The sequence below is a fragment of the Podarcis cretensis genome (assembly GCF_951804945.1).
Source record: "Podarcis cretensis genome assembly, chromosome: 10".
Classification (NCBI taxonomy): domain Eukaryota; kingdom Metazoa; phylum Chordata; class Lepidosauria; order Squamata; family Lacertidae; genus Podarcis; species Podarcis cretensis.
In genome coordinates this window covers 7,089,156-7,111,849 of record NC_137179.1, presented here as the reverse complement: position 1 = coordinate 7,111,849, position 22,694 = coordinate 7,089,156, and the positions used below count along the sequence as shown (strand labels likewise).

General features: G+C 43.8%; 1 protein-coding gene across 1 annotated transcript in view; it reads left to right on the top strand.

The window, feature by feature from the left end:
- EXOC4 (exocyst complex component 4) overlaps window positions 1–22,694 on the top strand; it is a 376,341-nt gene that overhangs the window by 56,040 nt on the left and 297,607 nt on the right. Inside the window, exon 7 of the mRNA XM_079992331.1 lies at window positions 2,285–2,462. Coding sequence (XP_079848457.1) covers window positions 2,285–2,462 — 178 coding nt within the window. The remainder of the gene's footprint in view (window positions 1–2,284; window positions 2,463–22,694) is intronic.

Here is a 22,694-nt window from a genome sequence, read left to right as displayed (position 1 = left end):
GCAGGAGGCAGGTAGTGCAGGGCTGCTGTGCTGGTAAATCAAAACAATATTTGGAGCAGTTCCTTGCAAGTAAAAGTTACAGTTCAGATTGCTCAAATTGTCTTCTTATTACTGCAGCCAATTAAAACAAAGGCCTATGTGATTTATGTACCTCTAAACAAATGTACATTGAAACATCTGAACTAATGTTGGATGCAATTCTTCTTTATGCCCACAATTCACTGTCTATATGGTTAGCCACAATAATATTGAAGCCAGGTGTCTAGTATGTCATTGATATCAAAACCATTTCTGTTACCTTGCATCTTACATCTGTCCATCTAACAATGTAAGCAGCAACAGACACTGGAAATTTTCTGTTTTCTAAGTAATGTTGAATTTTCAGTGTGGCAAGTTGCTGCATTGGCCACAGAACAGTTATGGGTTTTGTCATGGTACATTAGTTACAATAACTGGACCATTAAAAAGGCATAGGGACAGTTAATGAGAGAGCCATTTTGATTAGAATCTAGCAATAAGCACCTGATGTATAATAGGATATCTTGGTAATTGGTACAGTTGATGAGGCTTGAGGTTTTTTGAATTTGCAGGTTTGGTTTTAAGGCTCCTCCCCAGATGTTTCTGTGGAGATACCATATAAAAGTGCAAATGGGATTTCTTCAGTTCCAGTGTAAGAACGTTATATACTTTCAAACACTGAACTCTCTTCATAAACCTGAAGCATAACATTTATTGCATTTGACCAACATTTCCTGTTATTTAAAAATGCTTTGAGGTGGTATGAAGCAACAATAAGTTATGCATAGAACTGTGTACATGAAGGTCCGGAAATGTTTTATTTGGGTGGGAGGGTGGGATGAGTTTTTTTGCGTGTGTGAGAGGACTTTTTCTAATGAAAAATGGGAAGTTGGACAGAAAAAGTTTTGAATCTGATTTATTGAATTAGTCTTCAGACTGTATAAATAAGCACAGATAGTTTGAAGTAGATAGATTCATAATTACACACATCAAATAATTAAACTTAAAAACTCAGTTTCAAAATGTCCGTGGTATAAGAAAACACATACTTACACTTATGAGCTACTCTCTCTTTAAGAATGATGAATGAAATGCTCCATAAGGCAAGGTGTTAAAATTTGTTGTTAGCTGTCTGTTAGCCCTTCAAATTGCTTGCTAATAATTACATACAACAATCTAAAGTTTGGCAACAATCTAAAGTTAGGCAACTAAAATTCCCATATACTATCAGCATGTATGACTCTCAAATCCTCTTGCTGGTTTTAGATTCTTCCATCTTCTGCAGCATTCAAAATAAATTAATCTGTGCTTGAAATGTACAAACATGTGAAAGAGCAGAGCAGCTTATTTCGGTCTGTGCAAACCTTCAGTTCTCTGAAGTCTGTCGGAAGAACTCAAGACATTTATGTACTTGAAATGTTCATAAATATACCAAAGAGTGCATTTTTGTATGCCAAATTATACATAATGTGACAGGATGATTAGACAGCTGTGTAGTAAGGCGACTATATTCATTTGTGTTATATTCCTTAAGTAGCAAAGTAAATTTAGATTTGATCAGAAAAGAAACATTGCATATCGTGTACACACACACACACACACACACACACACACACACACACACACTTCCAGTTTTGTCTGGGTGGGTGGAGTGGAAAGGAAGAAAAAGTCTGGCTTCAGAATTTCTCCATACTACAGAAACTGCATTTTAGCAGCGTGCACAGCTTCTCATTTCCTTCAGCTGAAGTCTATTAGCGAACACCTAGAACTTCCAATGTAGGATGAGCCAGCAGAGGAGAAATTGGCTATTAAAATAACTGATGCGATTCATTGTTTTTTGACATCCTTAATCAATGATGGCCAGTGATGGTCTGTGTTTGGTGCATGTGCCTATTTTTCTGACTCTGGTCTAGGAGCTGGAAGGGTGCATTTTGCCTCATAAACTGACTCCATCACAACTTGTCAGGCTCTCCAATGCAGTTGGCTCCATCTAATATTAAGGGCTTCAAGTTTAATGAGCATGTGCATTCAAGCGTTACATGAAAAACCTAAAGAGAAAATTTCACTGAATATCCCCATTAAAAATTCCATCTTGTTTTTGGTTGGCTTTTCACCATTATGTGTCCATGCCCAGGTCACTGCTTGGAGTTGGGGGGTCATGGCAGGACTTCCGTAATGCCGCTTTCTTTATTTAGTGCCCTTGAAATGTGAACAGTATTAAGTGACGAATTATCTGTTTTTCCTCATCCCTCTAAACGATCTTTAGATTACTTCTGGAACTTCTGGAGCTTCTCTTTGAGAAGTTCAATGCCGTTGCTGCTGCTCATGCTGTTGTCCTGGGGCATCTTCAGCAGACTGTGACTTCTCCCTCCAGTCAGTATGATGGCGATATCAAGTTATATGACATGGCGGATGTGTGGGTAAAGATTCAGGATGTCTTGCAGGTAAGAACTTTAGATGTGTATACTGTTGGATTTCTGCCTCGGTCAGAGGGATGTGCCAGTCTCCAGGCACCGGCTGAATTCCTTTTGACCTCCCTCCCGCGACTCCCGGCAGGAAAAACAGATGAGGTCCGTATCGGCGATTTTTCCCAGACGGTGAGAAAAACACACCACTGCTTCTCCTCCTCCCTGCATATCCCCAGGGAGGGGAATCAGACTCAGACAGAAAGGTATTTACATGTCTTTATTTCTGTCTCTAGCAGCCATACAGATAAAGATGTCTGCACTCTTTGAACAACAGAGAAACTCACAAACTGACTCCACCCATGTACATCCTGTACAGATCATATGACACACACACTGAGCTCACATCCGGTGCTCAATACGGAGAATGGACTGCCCCTTTATTGCCATGGCAACAGTCACAAACATCCTGTCTGGCTTTCCAGCCAGCAGCAGCTGGCTTAGCTGCTTCTTCTTTCTTCTGAATTGCTTCTTTGGAATTTTCACATCTGCCTTTCCTTGTGGACCAGTGACAGGAATCCAGTGTACGAGAGCAGGATTTTACTAGTTTTTAAATAATAGTGAAGATGAAGGGTTGAGCTATATAAGCCACAGAGATGCCTTTAAAAAAACCCAGCATCCTTGTGGTGAATCCCTCCCTCTGCAATGTTTAGGAATACCTACAAATGTAAGAAGGAGCTTGCTGAATCAGGCCAGTGGCCCATCTTGTCCAGAATCCTGTTCTCACAGTGGCCAACCAGATGCCTGTGGGAAACCAGCAAGCAGGATTCAAGCACAAGACCACTTTTGCCTCCTGCAGTTCCCAGCAACTGCTATTCAGAAGCATTGCTGCCTCCAACTGTAGTGGCAGAGCATAGCGATCGATCACCTTGTGCTATGGCTTTGGTGCTTTTAGGTTGTGAACATATCTGCCACCATTCCGCTGGTTGGAGACACGGAAACTTAACCATGTGATGATGTCACATTCTTGGTAGTCAGGATAATCCCAAGACTAAGTGATAGTTGCTGAATGAATAAGCTTACCTATGTTTGTTCACACGATTTGATGTATGCTAATAGGCTTGCTTTGATGCTGTGTTTATCTGTGGGCTTGAGGCGCTTGGTTATTGGTCTAGGGAAAGGAGCTATCTGTAGTACTTGGATATTTGCCACCTGTGCCTTCATTGGCAGGTGGACCATGTTACGATATGGATGCAATGCAGCTGCAAAGTGCTAGCTTGAAAAGTAAACATGATGGGAATGTTGGGACTGCCCGTGGGAATCAGAGGGACAGTCTATTCACAGTGCGAAGCACCGGAATTAGCTCGGAGTGTAATATGAGCTCTTCCGTTTATTCCTATCCAGGAAGTGTTTGTCACTAGACTGCTGGAGCTTGAAGAGAGCAGTCACGTTTTTGTAATGCTGCAAAGACATAAATCAAAGCATGTAAATACGTTTCTGTCTATCTCTTTCCCCTGCCCAGGGGGGCAGGGAAGAGGGTGTGTGTTCTTCTCACGTTTGAGAAGAATCGCCGATCGAGACCTTGCCTGCGCCTGCTGGGGAATGCAGCCAGGGAGGTCAACAGGGAATCAAGCCGGGTGCCTAGGATTGTTGCCAGTTCCTCCTGATAAAGGGCTTGATATCCCGACAGACCAATGGGAAGTTCTGGCCAAAATGATGCATGCTGGGCTTTTTTGTATAAGTACAGGCAGTCCTTGTTTTGCGCCGGGGTGAATGGAATATGCAAGATAACAAAGCGTACAGTATGAGCAAATCAAAACATTCAAGCAGTGCTTCCCTTAGAACACTCCCAAATACAATTCTGGGTCGCACTGTGGAATCACACGTACAGTGGTACCTCGGGTTACATACGCTTCAGGTTACATATGCTTCAGGTTACAGACTCCGCTAACCCAGAAATATTACCTCGGGTTAAGAACTTTGCTTCAGGATAAGAACAGAAATTGTGCTCCGGCGGCGCAGCGGCAGCAGGAGGCCCCATTAGCTAAAGTGGTGCTTCAGGTTAAGAACAGTTTCAGGTTAAGAACGGACCTCCGGAACGAATTAAGTACTTAACCAGAGGTACCACTGTAATTTACAAGCGGACACCTTGTAGACCCAAGTCTCTGTGTGTCTGGACCATAGGAATTAAATGAGCATTGCAGATGCCATCTTACATGTGAGTATGTGCTCTGTGATGCCTCCTATGATGTAACTTGTGTTCACCAAGCACTGTAATTGTGCAGCTGTTGTAGGGGGGGACAATGTTCAGGTTTTCCGGAGTCTTAAATGTTGAAAACTGTCCTTGATGACACTGTTCAGGTTTGGATTCTGTGCACAAAGTCTTTTGCACGTCTTTCTGAAATAAAGTTTAGAATGTGGTGAGTTCTGTCTTCTTTAAAACTGACTGAGGTCCCAAGTGTTTTAATGCCCTCAATGTCTTCCTTTGCTTTGTCCTAACATCTGAAGAGCATGAGGGAAATGCTTGTTAAGTTATCAAATGTTGCATAAGCAGATTTCAACCTTCTTGTACTTGAAGGTGGGACTGCCTCTATCTCTTGTAAAAATGCCGCAGTTCAAAAACACCTGTCTCTTTCTGTCATCATGCCTCAGGTACAGCTGCTGGATAGATTCCTGCTGGGATTTCCAGTGGAGAATTGATTTGGGCTCTTTTCCAAAATGGTTCCTGCGGAGAGCCTGTCTGGTTCTGGCCAGTCTTTTCCTTAAATACAAGTGCATAACTGAACCAAGACAACAAAGGGGCATACAACCAAATATCCCAATGGGTTATATCCTGTATAGGTCTCATTGTTCATATGCTTTACATCAAGAATATAACATCTGTGGCCTTTCTCATTGTGGCCACAACCACTGGCTGTGCTGACTGGGACGGATGGAAGTTGGGAGTTCAACAAAATTAGGAGGGGCACAGTTTCCCCTTTCCTTCCTTTCATAAATATCTGGTCAGTGGCTATAAAGATATGCAGTGAAATGGATACCAGAGGCATAAACTCTCCAATACTAGAGCTAGTACAAAGCGGAACTGCAGAATCTTGATCGTGAGGACAGTCTGTATACGCACTTTTGGTGAGTGCCCTATCCCCTTGATAGGTCTACTCTGAAGCCAGAGAGACCATTAGAATAGCACATCATTTCTTGCAGCAAAACAACTTGCTGCTATTAACATTATTCTAACGCAGAACTGTTAGCTTTGTTTCGAACGCTCATAATTTGAGGGAGAACCTTAACTCCTTTAAAAGTGAGAGTACCGTAAAGCATAGCTCAGACATATGAGATTGGTTTTGTGGGTGTCTGAATCGTTCCCAAACACTGATGTGTTGATGCATTTTGTGAGCAGATGGGAGTAGTGGGCAGAAATTGGGTGAAGAAGCAATTGTCAAGATTAGTGCAATCACGCCTACGTGGTGTGCCGTGTGCTTTACCTCATGGCTGTGTTCCTTCAGCTTAGAGATTGTCTGTTGCAAGTGATATCTTGACCTATTAGTACCCATTTTATTTTTGTAACTGTTTTTAAGCAGAGGGCTTTGAGTAGTGGAAGAAACCTTAGAGTGCCTTTAAATCAAATTAATAATGAAGGTTTTAACTGAGTAACTAACAGATGGAAATAATCCTAGGATGAAGGAAAGGAAAACCAAGGTGTTGATGCTGTTAAAAATGAATGGAGCCTTTCTGTCTCCCTTCTCTTTTTCTCCTTTTCTTTTTCTACCTTCTAGGGAATGTTTGTGGGACCATCCTTCTTTTTTGATTTTCTGTTTTATAGAATACTAGGTTAAGTGCTTTCCAGAGCAGGCATGTTGGATGTGCCTCATCATTGAGACTTGGGAAGCTTGGGAAGCTTTTCTTTTAAAAGCAGGCAGATGAGAACTGATCTTCTTGATGTGTGTCTATTTTTGTTTGTCTGAAAACATTTTTATTTTATAGCTAGTGGCAGATGGATTTAGGGCAAAAGCTAATCAAATCTAAGCTCCTTTAAGTCTGGTTGATTTCAAGGTTTAAGTATGTTCAGATAGGGTTGCCATATTTTGAAGAGCAGAAAAGAGGACACATTTGCCAACTTCTAGTTTTAACTATGGATTGCTTTGACAACTCTCATTTTACATACCTATGAAAAAGAGGATGTGTCCTGGAAAAAGAGGACATATGGCAACCCTATGTGGCACAACTGAAAGGACAGGGGACTCAACTGTTGTGCAACTAAGGAGGAGGTGGAGGAGCAACACATCCTGGAAGAGATTTATCTTGGAGTTTTCACCGTGATTTGCCCCAGATCACATATTCTGCCTTGCTTAATATTAAAATAAAAGGTGCAGTAACTTGCCTTTGATTCCTATGTGTTTGCAGCAGCCTCTCAGGTGCATCCCTGCATCTGCACTCTCTAGTAACAGAGACATTAGATTTCTCTCTCTGACATTTTAGGCATGTTACTAATTTAGTTCTTTAATTTAGCAGTTCGTTGAGAGCATAATTACTGCAGTACTAAATATTTGATTGAAAAGAACAATAAGACACCTCCAGTTAAAGATGTAATAGCACGTATAAGCTACTCCAGGATAAAATGATTAATGGAGTTGTAGGCTCTTTTGGCACAATTAAGGTGCTTCTCTGAAATTTTTTGCATGCCAAGTTGCAGAAAGCACTGCCGTTTCAGGTGTTGTTTGGGGAAGAAGGATCAGATGCAGCACAGACTCAGCTTCTTGCTGAATCTGGATTTGTCTACAGCAGGGTGAGGGGGTTGCTATGTGCCTCATTGCTTAGGGGTTTACATTGTTAACAACAAAAGCTTGAACTTAGTTCAGTAGGTAATAGGCAGGCAGTGCAGCACTTTCAACCTTGGTGTATATGTGTAAACCTGGGTATCCAACTGTGCACTCCACCAACTGCATTTTGCACTAACTGCAGTTTCCAAACTAGGCATAAGAGTAACCCCACATACAGTGAATTATGACTGACTAGTTGTGGAGTTATCAGTGTTTGCCCAGGCCCACAAAATGTGAAATGACTCTTAACCAACTCCTTATTTTGCCTTTAGCTTGCTGTCCATTAGGTCACATATAATGATATTTTAGTGGCAGGAGAAAACTCCGAAATGAGTTACAACCCTGTGCTATTAGACATCATGGCTCTCTCCTTTCCAAAACAGAGAATGGTATATTTCATTCCTCTTCTTTTCCTCTGCTTTCACATGACTGTTTGTTAAGATCCCTTGAAATATCAAAGTACCTGGTAGAATCAGTTCTGTGAATATGGACAAAATAGACCTGTAGGAAAAGAACAAAGGAGTCAACAGCATCTAAGGCGGAGAGGACAATGCCTAATTCAATTTCCAGATGAGTCTTACAGTTGCACATTGAAGGAATCCCTCCTTTCTAACTCGAGTACAGGTTCAGTTCCCTGCAGTGGGGTGATGGGGCTTTTGGTATTGGTGAGTTGTGGCAGCTTGGCTAAAACGTTCGATTTGCAAGCACCCTTTTGCCCATGCTGTGCATTAAAAAAACCTATTGCAAAGCGATACGAAGTTATATTACCGGGGGGGGGGGGGGCTGATTCTGTACTGCCAAGTCTGTACCGTCAAGTCAGGAAAAATTGCTCATCATAGGTTCAGGACAAAATGCCCAGAAACCCCTTGGCATTCAGTTTTGCAGGCCAGATGGTCAAATTCTGCTAGAGACCTGGATTTTTATAGCCTGGTTTATTCTATCCAATTTGTTTCTTTTCCTCTAGAATCTAGTTTTACAAAATCTCTGTTGGAGAGCTTAGGCTCTAGGCTGCCTCAGTGAATCGCCCTGTGTACTACACAACACTCTCTTCTGTCAGGGAACTGCCATCGGCTCAGAGGTGAGAGATAGAGGGGGAATTGTGTTACAGGGAGCCTCTGAAAATCTTGCAAAGCAGTTCCTCTTCCAGCGAGGAGGAAACCCCCATCTCCAGTGGAGAAGAGGTGCAAGAATGAGAGGATGCTAGAAAGAGCCTTAACACCGCGCCTGAGCAAACTAGAGAGGAGGGAAGCACACCCCTGACTTTGCCCATCATGCGCAGTAGCTAGAGGCGCAGGGAGGGGCGGAAAAGGCTGGGGGTGACGTAACTTTTATGTTGGAGGAGGTACAAGAACAGACCACTCCTGGATTCTGCTAGCAATTGAGCCAGACATGAACTTATGACGCTCCGCACTGTAAATAGTTTGCACCAAAATAAAGCCTGTAAAAGACAGGTCGGAGTCCTGCCTGGTTACTCTCGAGCAACCACAACAGCAACTGACATCTTCAGTAATTTTTTTGCAGATATGAAAGGTTTGATGCACACGGGACATATGGCCACAAAATATGTTTGATACATATGGGAAGGGTGATAGCGGGAGACAAGGGTGACATGGGAGTGAGTTGCTTGGTGGGAAGATCTGGGAGTGGGTGCAGTTGGGCATCACTAATTTTGAAAATGAGTGGGGGCTCTAGCCACTATTGCTCATAAGCACATGTTAGTATAAATTCTAATGCACGGTTTTGCAGCATTCCAAGAGTTTAGAAATATTTTATGCCCAGACTGTGTTAAGCTTGAAAACAGTGCAGTTAATGTGATTAATGCCATGAGGGTCTGTTGGTTTAATATCAGCACAAACCTTTTCCAGAGGCCGCGAAAATCCCTGGCATTGCAGTTTCCTCCAAAATTGAAGGGTTTGTCCTCCCTGTTGCCTTCCATGTGGCCTCAAGTGTGCTGCATCGATGTCCTTGAAATTCTGATTGCAGTGGTCTCATTAACATTGTTCTTCCATTTAATTTGGAGGATAGCTGGCGGATGGTGATTGGCAGCTGCTGCGGTTGAAGGATGTTGCTGAAGAAAAGCTTGACTCGGCTGAGAACAAAATAATACTCCTGAGGCTATTAGGCTCTTTAAAGTGAGACTTTCAAACTTTCAGCCCTTGCCTCTTTGATATTTTTCATTTCATTTCTTAAAAGAACACACTTGCTTCTTTGCTTTTCCCCCCTATTGCTTTAGCAAACTAACAGTGATACTTAAAACAATGGCTGCTTCTTTAGATCGGGTGACTTTATTCTTTGTAAAAAGTTAAAATAGACAGTGACCTTTAAAGAATTGTGTGACGTTCTTGAATCTAAGGAATACAAGTTCCCTTTAGAGAAAGATTAAAAATAAAATTTGACCCTTCCTAAAATGTTTTTCATTAACTTCTGAAGCTCCAGTATACAGAGAATGATTCTCCATCTTCTTTTGTCCTGCACCTTGAATTCAGAAATAGTTGGTCTATTAGTTCATTTGTGGACTTTTGCTTTGGGGATCACGATTGTATTTTCCAAGAGTGTCCTGTATTTGCCTGATGTCCTAGCTTTGGACACCTGGAGAAAGTTCATAAGGTACATGATCTATGAGGAAGGGCTGTAACTCAGTGATAGAGTAGATGCTCTGCATGTCAAAGTCCCCAGGTTCAATGCCTGGAATCTTCTCTAATTAAAAAGGATGAAGTAGCAGCAGTGTCAGGGAACTGCCATCGGAAGGACAGGTGGTGAGAAGGCTTCAGGAGAATAGGAGAGACACTTCTTCAGCAGAAGAGGGAACCAGTAGGGGGAGTGCGGGAGCTCCAAAGGAAAGGGAGTCGGAGGGGAGGCTCTGGGATACTTCCAGTGAGAACAGTGAGGAGGTATCAGGACATCCTTTAAGGACCCCCACCCCTCGCCGGAAACTGTCACGCAGGGAATCCAGGAGGCGCATGTCCGTGAAACAGCTTTTATGTTGGAAACGTTTCCGCAAACACCCACTGTCAGATTCTACCAGCGACTGACGGAGCCACCCCGAAGGGCTCCGCTCAAGGCAGGGCTTCACTACACTGAGTGAGCTCTGAGGGATCAAGCTTTAACGCACAAGCAGCTCATTATCCCACCACAGCAATCTGACAGTCCCTGAAAGCAGCTTGTGCAAAGAGAGGCATCATGAGCAACCCAGCCGGAGCCGGAGATGGGGGAGCAGCTGCAGCCGGTCCTAGCCTGGAAGAAAGGTACAGGATGTTGGAGGTACAGTTAGCTCTGCAAACGGCGAGGCTTGAGGAGAGGAGGGCTCATGATGCAGAAAAGGGGAAAGCCGCCCAGCTCTCGAGGAAAGTGCCTGGACTGGTGCAGAAGTTTGGGGGTGATCCCAGGAATTATCAAGCCTTCAGGACAGAGATGCAATATGCCCTCAATCTGCAGTTTGATGATTTTCCTGATGAGGATTCGAGGGTTGCTTATGTGATTGGGCATCTCGAAGGCGGGGCAAAAGATTGGGTGAGGCCACTAATGGCAGCCAATAATGAAGCCCTAAGGGACACAAGGAAGTTTTTTCGCGCCATGGATCTGATGTTTTCCAGCGAGATTGAGCAGGGAGTGGCGCGCAGGCAGTTAATGGCGTGTAAACAAGGGAACCGATCTGTCCGTGAGTACTGGACTGAGTTCACCATGTTGATCCATAAATTAGGTTGGGATTTGTCAGCGGAACCGATACAAATGCTGTTCGAAGAAGGACTATCTTCGGCAGTGAAAGACGAACTTTCCCGGGGGCCCAGGGCGGAGTCTATGGACCATCTGACCAAATCAGCGCTGGCCATAGGATCACGCCAGGAGGCCAGAGCCTTGGAGAAGCGGGAAGGGAAAGGGGAGCGTTGGAGGGATTTCCGCATTCCAGAGATTCCAGAGCAGCCTTCTCTGCCAGCAGAGCCGATGGAAATCGGAACAGCGCGCGCGCGCGCAATTTCAAACCCCAGTGAAGGGCGGAAGAAGGAGGGAAAAGGCGCCAAGAAATGTTTTCTCTGCCAACAGCCAGGTCATTTTGCCAGAGTTTGTCCGCAAAGAAAGGAATGGCAAGGAATGGCGGGAGCTGTTGGGGAGGAGGGAGAAGGAGCTAAGGAGCAAGTAAAAGCCAACGCCTGGCTGCCACCGACGGGGCACAGCAGCCAGGCCAAGGAACAGTAAATGTGCCCACGCCAGAACCCCCAAGACCAGCTCTTGTAATAGAGGTATTGCTGGAGCTGGCAAACGGACACCCACTAAAGGTGAAGGCGCTATTAGACTCAGGCAGCTCCTGCAACTTTATGAGTAAGGAGTTTGCAGCCGCACATCAGATACAGACCATCCCTTTAAAAAATCCCCTGCAGGTGACCACGATTGATGGGAGGGCGCTGTTGGGGGGAGAAGTAAACCAGCAGACTGTCCCCATGACAATGAGGGTGGCAAGACACACGGAACTGATAGCGTTTAATATAGCCACTTTGGGAGGAGCGCCCATCATTTTGGGGATGAGCTGGCTAGCGCTGCATGATCCGCTTGTGGGATGGCATCAGAGAGTGGTTTCCTTTGGGTCAGCACATTGTATGGGACACTGCACAGAAAAAGGGGGCCAAGTAGGCACTCAGGCCACGTTAGCAAAGATAGAAGCAACGGATCAAGGTAGGGTACCACGACAATATGCAGATTTTGCCGACGTCTTCAGCGAAAGGGAAGCAGATAAACTACCCCCGCACAGACCCTTTGACTGCCAAATCAACTTACTCCCAGGAGCACAATTGCCAGTGGGCAAGGTGTATGCAATGTCTGACAGGGAGATGCAGGAGCTAAGGGAGTTTATTGACAAAAACCTCAAGCGTGGGTTCATCAGAGAGTCACGAGCGGTGGGGGGTAGCCCAGTGTTCTTTGTGGACAAAAAAAATTCGGACAAACCGAGATTAATTGTGGACTTCCGGGCCCTAAACGCAGTGTCCGAACCCGTGACTTTCCCTATGCCCAGAATCGATGACATTCTGACCCGGGTGAGAAAAGGGAAGATTTTTACCAAGCTGGACCTGAGGGGGGCGTATAACCTGATACGTATGAGAAAGGGAGATGAGTGGAAAACCACTATGTTCACCCCCTTGGGAGCATTTGAGTACTGCGTTATGCCTTTCGGCCTCCAGGCGGGATCGGCAGTATTTCAATCATTCATGAATCACGTACTAGGACCATTGCTGTACAAGAACTGCGCTGCGTTCTTGGATGATGTACTGGTGTACTCAGAGGATGAAGAGCAGCATGTGCGAGATGTACAAGAGGTACTGAGGAAACTGCAAGAAAACCAGCTGTGGGTGAAACTGGAGAAGTGTCAGTTTCACACCAGGGAGGTGGAATTCCTAGGATACCGGTTGTCGGACAAGGGGCTGGCCATGGATCCTAGCAAGGTGCAAGCGGTGCTGGAATGGAGGCCACCGAAAACTAAGAAAGATGTGCAGAGGTTTTTGGGGTTCGGAAACTTCTATCGGAAGTTCATCAAGAACTTCGCCCACTTAACAGCCCCCATCACGGATTGTCTCAGCAGTAAGAAGAAATTTGTCTGGACGGAAGAAGCGCAGCGAGCTTTCGAAAGTTTAAAGAGGGCGTTTGCTTCGGAAGAACAACTCTTACACGTGGATCTGCAGCAGCCGATGAGGGTGGAAACCGACGCGTCTGACAGAGCGGTGGGCGCCGTGCTCCTGCAGCCAGGACCGAATACGTCAGAATGGAGACCGTGTGCCTTCTTCTCGAGGAAATTGAACAAATCTGAGAGGAATTATACAGTGTACGACAGAGAATTACTCGCCGTCCACGAAGCGTTCAAGAGATGGAGACACCTGTTGATTGGGGCGCAACACAAGGTTCAAGTGCGGACAGACCACAAAAATCTAGAATACTGGAGGACAGCCCGAGTATTGAACCAGAGACAAGTAAGATGGGCGCAAGAGTTCTCCAAGTTCAATTTTGAAATTCGCTACGTGCCAGGGGCTGAGAATGTCAGGGCGGACGCTCTCTCCAGAAAACCTGAGTACTTGGAGGGGGAAGGAGGGGCGGAAGAAAGACATATCATCTCGGAGGACCACTGGGTTTGTGGGGCGGCATTGGTGGGGCAAAGAGAACTGGTAGAGGGTATTGAGAACGATGAATATGCCCAAGAAAAACTTAGGGAACTGAGGGAGACAGGTGAGAACGCAGGGGGTTTTGAGGAAAAGAACGGAAAACTATATTACAAAGGGGCACTCTACATACCAGATGGGGAACTAAGAGGGCGGGTGCTCAAACAGTTGCATGACAGCCCCACGGCGGGGCACTTCGGGCAGCACAAGACCATGTGGTTGGTTACCAGGGAGTTTTGGTGGCCCAAGGTACGGGAAGACGTGCGGGAGTATGTCAGGGGATGCGACAGGTGCCAAAGAGCAAAGGGAGAGAGGTTGGCGCCAGCAGGGTTATTAGAACCCTTACCCACCCCAGAAAGGCCATGGGAGATGGTATCCATAGACTTCATGACCGATCTACCGAGATCCAAAGGGAAAACCGCGGTCATGGTGGTGGTAGATCTACTAACTAAGATGTGCCACTTTATAGCTTGTTCACATGCAGTGACAGCGGAAGAAACCGCAAGGTTGTTTGTGAAGCACATTTTTAGGTTGCATGGCGCCCCCTTGAGGGTTTTGAGCGACAGAGGAAAACAATTTACTTCCAGGTTCTGGAGGAAACTAATGAGCATGTTGCATGTGGAGGTAAGTTTTTCCACCGCCAGGCACCCAGAAACAAATGGGCAAGCAGAAAGGGCAAACGGGGTTTTGCAACAATATCTGAGGTGTTATGTAAAGGACAGAGAAACTGATTGGGTAGACAGGTTACCTCTGGCAGAATTTGCCTACAACAACGCGGAGAACGTGTCCACAGGGATGAGTCCCTTTCTAGCCAATTATGGGTGTCATCCTCGGGCGTTTCCAGGAGAAGGAGGGGGGAGGTGGAGTGTACCTGCAGCGGAAAATTTTGTTGAAGAGATGGAAGCGATCCACCGTCAGCTCCAACTCAACTTAGAGAAAGCCAAAGAAGAATATAAGAAGCAAGCAGACAGAAATAGGAGGGAAGGCGAAACCATAAGGGTGGGTAACCGGGTGTGGCTATCCACCCAAGGACTGCCGTTCAAGGGAGGGTGTAAGAAATTGAGACCCAAACGGTTGGGACCCTTTGAGGTCATACAGCAGGTCAACCCAGTAGCATTCAAACTCCGATTGCCCAGTCACATGAAATTGCACCCAGTATTTCACAGGTCATTATTGTCGCCGTACAGAGAGGGACGTGAGTGGGGGGAACATGAGAGGGAGGTCACCCGGACACCCGTCATAGAAGAGAGAGAACGCAACATGGATGTGGCAGGGATCATTGATTCCAGGTGGAAGGGAAATCAGGTGGAATACTTGGTAGAATGGGAGGGGGAGGAAGAGTCAGAAAACACATGGGTACCGGCAGAGGAAGTCAAAGACGAGATTTTAATAGAAACGTTTCATCGGCGTTTCCCAAGAAAACCACAACCAGTGGCAAGATTTAGGAGGGAACACTTCGGTACTACAGATGAGGAAGGGGAGTTTGAAGGGTTCCCAGAGTCGGGGGTGGAGGTGGAAACAGATTCCGACGAAGGAGAGGAAGATGGGGAAAGAGACGGAAGGCCGTGGTTAGAAGTGTTTGAATCCTCGGAGGATGAGGGGAGTTCCTTCCAGGGATTTCCGTCCTCGCCGCCAGTAAGAGAAGAGGCGGGAGGGGGTGAAGGGGGCCCTGGGGGGGAGGTGGATGTCAGGGAACTGCCATCGGAAGGACAGGTGGTGAGAAGGCTCCAGGAGAATAGGAGAGACACTTCTTCAGCAGAAGAGGGAACCAGTAGGGGGAGTGCGGGAGCTCCAAAGGAAAGGGAGTCGGAGGGGAGGCTCTGGGATACTTCCAGTGAGAACAGTGAGGAGGTATCAGGACATCCTTTAAGGACCCCCACCCCTCGCCGGAAACTGTCACGCAGGGAATCCAGGAGGCGCATGTCCGTGAAACAGCTTTTATGTTGGAAACGTTTCCGCAAACGCCCACTGTCAGATTCTACCAGCGACTGACGGAGCCACCCCGAAGGGCTCCGCTCAAGGCAGGGCTTCACTACACTGAGTGAGCTCTGAGGGATCAAGCTTTAACGCACAAGCAGCTCATTATCCCACCACAAGCAGTTTATAGGAAAAACCTGCAGGAGACTTCGGAGAATTGCTACCAGTTGAGCACTGGAATAGGTGGACTTAGTGGTCTCAGTACAAGACAGCTTCATATATTTCAAATGTCCTAATATAAGCCCTCCCAATTCAGATGGAATAGCTTTGATTTTCAGAGGCCTATCAAGGTGAAACTCTCTGCTTCTCGGTCAACCTCTGTTTCATGCAGCAGTTGTTTTTCTGTTTTTATATTTTATGTATATACCATGTTTCATGTTGAATCCCAAGGTTTAAGGAATAGTAAACGTAACCTCAACACACATTTAATTGACGAAAGTAAGAGCTGAGCCTGGCTGTGTGAGGACGAGGATAGATGGATCAATGGCTTTTTATTCAGAAATATTGTGTAAGTATCATTTCCAACTGCTGCTTTGTTCCCTGTTTATAGGATTAGTATTTCTTAAAATTCCCTCCCTAACCTGAATCCGAGTTGATGCAGGATTAGTTGCATGATGTAGAAGTGAAGTGTTCTTAAGGCTTCCTAAGAGTACCTGAACAATGCTGAATTTGGCCAATGTTTAGTTGTTTTTTTAATGATCAGTTTTTCTATGTTTTTAGTGGTTCTTATTTTTATCTGTAAGTTGTCTTGAGCCCCTGTCAGGGAAAAAGGCGGAGTATAGATTAACAACGAAAACAACAATTTGGCAATGGACTATAAAGGATGTTGTTGGTCAATGTGGCTTATACAGAATATAGTATTGTGAGTTGTTACCTGAAATACTTGAGACAAATTCTTCTGGGCTGTGAGAAAGAAAGATGCCCCTGTGGTGAACCAGGAACTATTTGGTAACTAAAAATTAGTTGGATAAAGGGAAGAATATTCGCCCCATCTCCCTCCTAAATGTGGATTACAAAATATTTGCAGACATTTTAGCAAGTAGATTTAAAAAAGTCTTAAATGAAGTAATTCATAAGGACCAGGCAGGCTTTCTCCCAGGTAGACATTTGTTTGCAAACACAAGGAACATTATTGATATTTTGGAACTCTTGCAAACAAACATTAATACAAAAGCAGTCTTGATATTTATAGACGCGGAGAAGGCCTTTGATAATATCTCCTGGAAGTTTATGAAGAAAAATTTGGAAGGAATGGGAGTGGGGCGGGGGTTTTACAATGGGATAGAGGCAATTTATTCAGAGCAAAAGGCAAAATTGATAGTCAACAATGTGGTGACAGAAGAGTTTAGAATTGAAAAAGGAACACGACAAGGTTGCCCTATATCCCCTTTGTTATTTATATCGGTCCTAGAAGTGCTCTTGAATATGATCAGAGGAGACCGGTTGGTGGAAGGTATCCAGGTCGGAGCGAAACAATATAAACTGAAAGCATTTGCAGATGACCTAGTTTTGACCCTACAGGAGCCAGAGCCTAGTACTAAAAGGGTATTACAACTGATTTATGAGTTTGGTCGAGTGGTGGGATTTAAACTTAATAAGCAAAAAACCAAGGTTTTAGAAAAAATTTGACTTCTTCAGAATCAGAAAGGTTTCAGAAAGAGACAGAATTAAATGTGGTTAAAAAAGTGAGATACCTAGGGGTAAATATAACAGCGAAGAACAGGAATTTATTTAAAGATAATTATGAAAAATGTTGGTCTGAAATTAAAAGGGATCTAGATGTTTGGTCGGGACGCGGGTGGCGCTGTGGGTAAAAGCCTCAGCGCCTAGGGCTTGCCGATCGAAAGGTCGGCGGTTCGAATCCCCGCGGCGGGGTGCGCTCCCGCTGCTCGGTCCCAGCGCCTGCCAACCTAGCAGTTCGAAAGCACCCCGGGTTCAAGTAGATAAATAGGGACCGCTTACCAGCGGGAAGGTAAACGGCGTTTCCGTGTGCGACTCTGGCTCGCCAGAGCAGCGATGTCACGCTGGCCACGTGACCCGGAAGTGTCTCCGGACAGCGCTGGCCCCCGGCCTCTTGAGTGAGATGGGCGCACAACCCCAGAGTCTGTCAAGACTGGCCCGTACGGGCAGGGGTACCTTTACCTTTACCTTAGATGTTTGGTCAAGACTGAAATTTTCCTTGACAGGACGTATTGCTGCTATTAAGATGAATGTATTGCCAAAAATGTTATTTTTGTTTCAAACTTTGCAGATTGTGGACAAAATGGAGTGTTTTGGGAGGTGGCAGAGAGATATTTCAAGATTTGTCTGGCAGGGCAAAAAGCCCAGAATTAAGTTTAAGATATTAACTGATGCTAAAGAAAGAGGGGGATTTGCCTTGCCAGACCTAAAGTTGTATTATGAATCAGCAGCTTTCTGCTGGTTGAAAGACTGGCTACTTCTTGAGAACACTGATGTTTTAGATTTGGAAGGATTCAACAATGCATTTGGGTGGCATGCATATCTGTGGTATGACAAGGCTAAAATACATAAGAATTTTAAGAACCATGTTGTCAGAAAAGCAATATTTAATGTCTGGTTGAAATATAAAGACTTATTGGAAAACAAGACCCCAAGGTGGTTATCACCAATGGAGGCTAAGGCCCTGAAAAAACTTAATATGGAGGCCAAATGGCCGAAATATTGGGAAATAATAGAAAAAGATGGAGATAACTGGAGGTTGCAGAGTATGGAGAAAATAAAAGATAAAGTGCGAGACTGGCTACATTATGCTCAGATTAAAGAAGTTTTTAAGTTGGATAAAAAGATAGGATTCCAGGTGGAAAAATCAAAGTTAGAAACAGAATTGTTAGAACCCAGCTCTAAGATACTTTCAAGAATGTATAACTTGCTGTTAAAATGGAATACACAGGATGAAACGGTCAAATCAGCCATGATAAAATGGGCACAGGATATAGGGTATAACATCATGTTTGCTGACTGGGAAAAGTTATGGACCACAGGTTTGAGATTTACGGCATGTAATGCCTTGAAAGAGAACATTATGAAAATGATATACAGGTGGTACATGACTCCAGTCAAGCTTGCAAAGATATACCATGTGTCTGATAATAAATATTGGAAGTGTAAAGAAGCTGAAGGAACATTCTTTCACCTCTGGTGGACTTGCCCTAGAGTGAAGGTTTTCTGGGAAATGATTTATAATGAACTGAAAAAGGTATTTGAGTATACCTTCCTTAAGAAACCATAGGCCTTTCTCTTGGGCATTGTTGGTCAGAGTGTGCAAAAGAAGGATCGAACCTTTTTTATGTACGCTACAACAGCAGCAAGGATACTCATCGCTAAAAGCTGGAAAACTCAAGAATTACCCACACTGGAAGAATGGCAGATGCAACTGATAGACTATATGGAACTGGCGGAGATGACTGGCAGAATCCGAGACCTGGGAGAAGAACTGGTGGAGGAGGACTGGAAGAAATTTAAGGACTATCTACAAAAATATTGTAAATTGCATGAATGTTAAGAAAGATGTAAGATTAGCAAAAACACGGCTCCAACAAACTAGTTATAAAGAATATAAATTTAAATTTAATTGGAAGATGAAAAGCTAAATTTTGGATAAGTAATATTTTATGATTAAGCTTCAATAAGAGTATGTTAAATCCCAGAATTTGAGACATTAAATATTGGAAAATTATATTATACGAATTAAACTAAGTTAATAATTTGCTGGTAAAATTTATGTTTAGAAAGCAGGAACAAGAGATGTGAGGAAGTCCAAAGTTGAGAATGAAATGTGGATAATGGAAAATATTATGTTAATATGTATGTTTTTTATTGGTTATACAAAAATTTAATAAATATTATTAAAAAAAAAAAAGATAAAGGGAAGAATATTATAGTGGTGCAATTTAACTAACAGACATCTTAGGCTGTCTCTCCACTTACCAAATTCGGAGTCCCTGCAGTGATGATTCAGCAGCTGGCTATTGCCTGAAAGTGGTGTGCATATTAACTAAATTCAAGTTCTACAAATTGTAGCATTGCTAGTCTAACATATTCTGCAATAAAAACATTATTGCAAAGGCAAAAAAAAAAAACAGACAGAAAGCAAGCAAAAAGCAGTAAAATGCAACAAATCCCGTTGTCAACCTATGGTGTCAGCGAGATATTCCAATCCATTATTTATTCTAGTATCTGTTTCCCTTTTTACAAAAGTGAGGATGAGAAAGTAAATATGGAAAAAGCTTTTTGCACATTATGAGTGCTATATAAATGATTGATAATAATAGAAGCCTCTGGTTCCTTTTCATTTGAAAAGCCAGCATAGCTACAAAATGATTAACTTTTTTGTCCATTTGTAGAACCTCTCTCTCATCACGAGGGCGTCAGTGTACCATCTATGCATTGAACGCAAAAGTCATATTAATTTTAAGCTCCATTAGAGATGCAAGGAGGAAGAGAAAGATGTTCATCAAATGGGAAGGGACTAAATTAGTAAGGGATTTTTTTTAATTTCAAGGTTCAGGAGAGTAGCACAAATAATGGAGTTCTTCTTTGTTTTGTTTAGGGAAAAGTCTCCATCAAAATGTGTCTGTTTCTGTCCTTGTAAATTGAAGTTCATTTATATTGCTGTTGTGCCTACAACTCTCATCTGAGATCAAGGCTGTACAAGCATGCAGTAAGAAATACTTTTCTTCCTGTAGAGTTTGCAGTATTAAAGGAAAATACAGGTTTATAGTGGAGGGGGAAAGGGCTGTTCGTCTGGTAATGGGAAAAATAGTTCTGGTCAATTGAATCAACTTTGTTACTCTTTCTCTGGGTTGTGTGTTTTCTGCAGAAAATGCTGTGCTTGAAATTCAGTGCTGGTTGCAGTACTCAGCTTTATTTTTTAAGAGCACGCTTCCATCCCTTTAACGTTGCAGTAGTCTTGTGCGGTCAGTATCTGCCACAATGGAGCCTTGAATTCATGGGATAAAGGGGGATTATAAATGTTAACCAATGAACTCTTAAAGGTCAAGTAGGACTTCCAACGCTCATTGGGTGGGCCTTCAGTGCTTGTCCTTCCTTATTGCTTGAAGAAATAAGACTATATTCTGCAAAGTTCACTACTATGGCAAGTGTGCATAATTCACTCAAGTTGCAATTTGGGAACTCTTCTTGACTTACTTCTTGTGGTTTGGGGGAGAGAAACCACAAATGTGGGTTAGCACATAACGTTAAACCAAACCATGGCTTAGCTTGTGGTAGTGTGACAGCAGTGGATGTAGGGTAGGAGTGAAGTAGCCACAGCTTTTGCTCCATGCAGCAGTGTGCCAGCTTGTTCACTCTTAGCCATTGTCTGGCTTAGAGTTATGTGCCAATGAGGCCAGTATTGTATAGTAGCTCTCAAATTTTAACAGGCAACAGGTTTCCTTGACTTCAATTTCACACTTGCATTTTTTCTGCATACAGTGGTATCTTGTTTTGCATCCGGGATCTGTTCTGGAGCCCTGGCCACTAGCCGAAAAGGAAGCAGGGCAAAGCTCTGCGTCTGCACACGCCATGGTGCACCTGCATCAGGTTCTGCGCATGTGTGAGCGGCAAACCCGGAAGTAACCCATTCCGGTACTTCCAGGTTTGCCGTAGACGTTCACCAGAATGGACGCTATACAAGGAGGACTTTTGCGGAGGTATTACCGTACATGAAAAATGTACAAAGCCACAGCTTTATTCTCTTTACATTATAATCCAGAGCTTTTATTGACTGCTGTTATGTACTGAGTTGAATAGGATCCAAAATGCAGCAGTCTGATTGGTCCTAGAACAATGCAGCAGTATGATTGGTCCGTAGGAGCCACCCAATCCAGCTCCAGGTGGAAGTGAATCCACAACCTGATTGGCCTACAAGAGAAACCCGGAATTAGCCAATCATGTGGGGCCCATTGTGTAAATAATGTGTATAAAGCAGACGTCCTGGGGGAACTTCCATTCCTCCTCACCACTATCAGCTGAATAAAGAGCATGAAATCCACTCTTGACTCCGAGTATATTTCAGCTGCAAAGATTGGAGCTGGAATCTGAAGAAGAGTGTAATTCTGTTTCCTTAAAGAGGTTCTCCCCCCCCCCCTTGCCAGTCTGAGAAGTCTCCTTGTTTTCCAGTTTATCAGCCTCCTTTGACTGTCAGAAAACAAATTAGGCAAGGCATTGAGCAATTAATCAGCATTTGTGGTCAGGGTTTATTAGGATCATAAAATCTCAGTCATTTTGATGGTCTGAGCTAATTCATGTTTAGGCTGCTGGTGATTAGATTACGAGGTGATGAGACCTACACTTCCCGGCATCACTGCAGATGGAGAAATGATTTTGCCTGGCCTTTTCCATGTTGCTGTCAGCCTATCTGGGCAGCTGACCATGTGGGCACAATGCCCATTGAATCTCTATCACCAGAGCTGTACAGGCAGCTGTTTTTGTTCCCCAAAATAGGGAAACTTTGTATTATCCCATCACTGTCTTGCTTCTTCCCCATGTTTGGCCATTGTTCTCTCACCTCTTCTTGTATTCCAGGTGGCTGCTAGCTCTCTAATCCCCAACATCTTGTGTCCACCCTGGCAGTATGTGCTATATTTGTCCAACCTACATGAATTACATATGACTTATCAAACCTCCAAATCTCTAAGCGGTGATGAATTTCTAGCATTGTGACCCTTCATGTTGATTATTTTAGCTACTCTGGCCTAAAAGGGGAATGGTATTTAGGAATTTAGGAAATACTCTTTATCTCACAAGGAGCCTATAGAAATTATAATGTATCTATTAAATTGCAGAGGAAGGTTGTTGGCTTCAAGGATTGGGTTTGCAAAAGTTGATATGAACTGTAGAGTGGAATAAAATTGGCAAGGCTGTGGCAGCTAGTCTGCTTTTTTGAACTATTGCAGGACACTGATATACAGCTTTCTCCCTGCCCCACACAGCAGAGAATGGTTTAGTTCACACATGCATATTTTCAAGGGATTTCTTACATGTAGGAGTGAGCCAGCACAAACCATACACCATGAATATAACTTTCATATCAACTTTCATCATCTGCAACATGGTGGGCTGGTTCACACTATTAACTGAGAGTTTCAATTCGAATGTGTAACACTCAACCAAGGACAATTATTTCAGTCTCAAGGTAATAATTGAGGCAAATTAAATGATTTATTGATACACAATGCTTAATTCAGGAACAGAACTTACCGTAAATGTGACCACACAAGAACAGAAGAGAAAATCCATCCAGGCAGTACAATGTGATAATCAACAGCATCGTGGAACAGTGAATAAATGAAGAACTAATACTATAGCAACGTGAA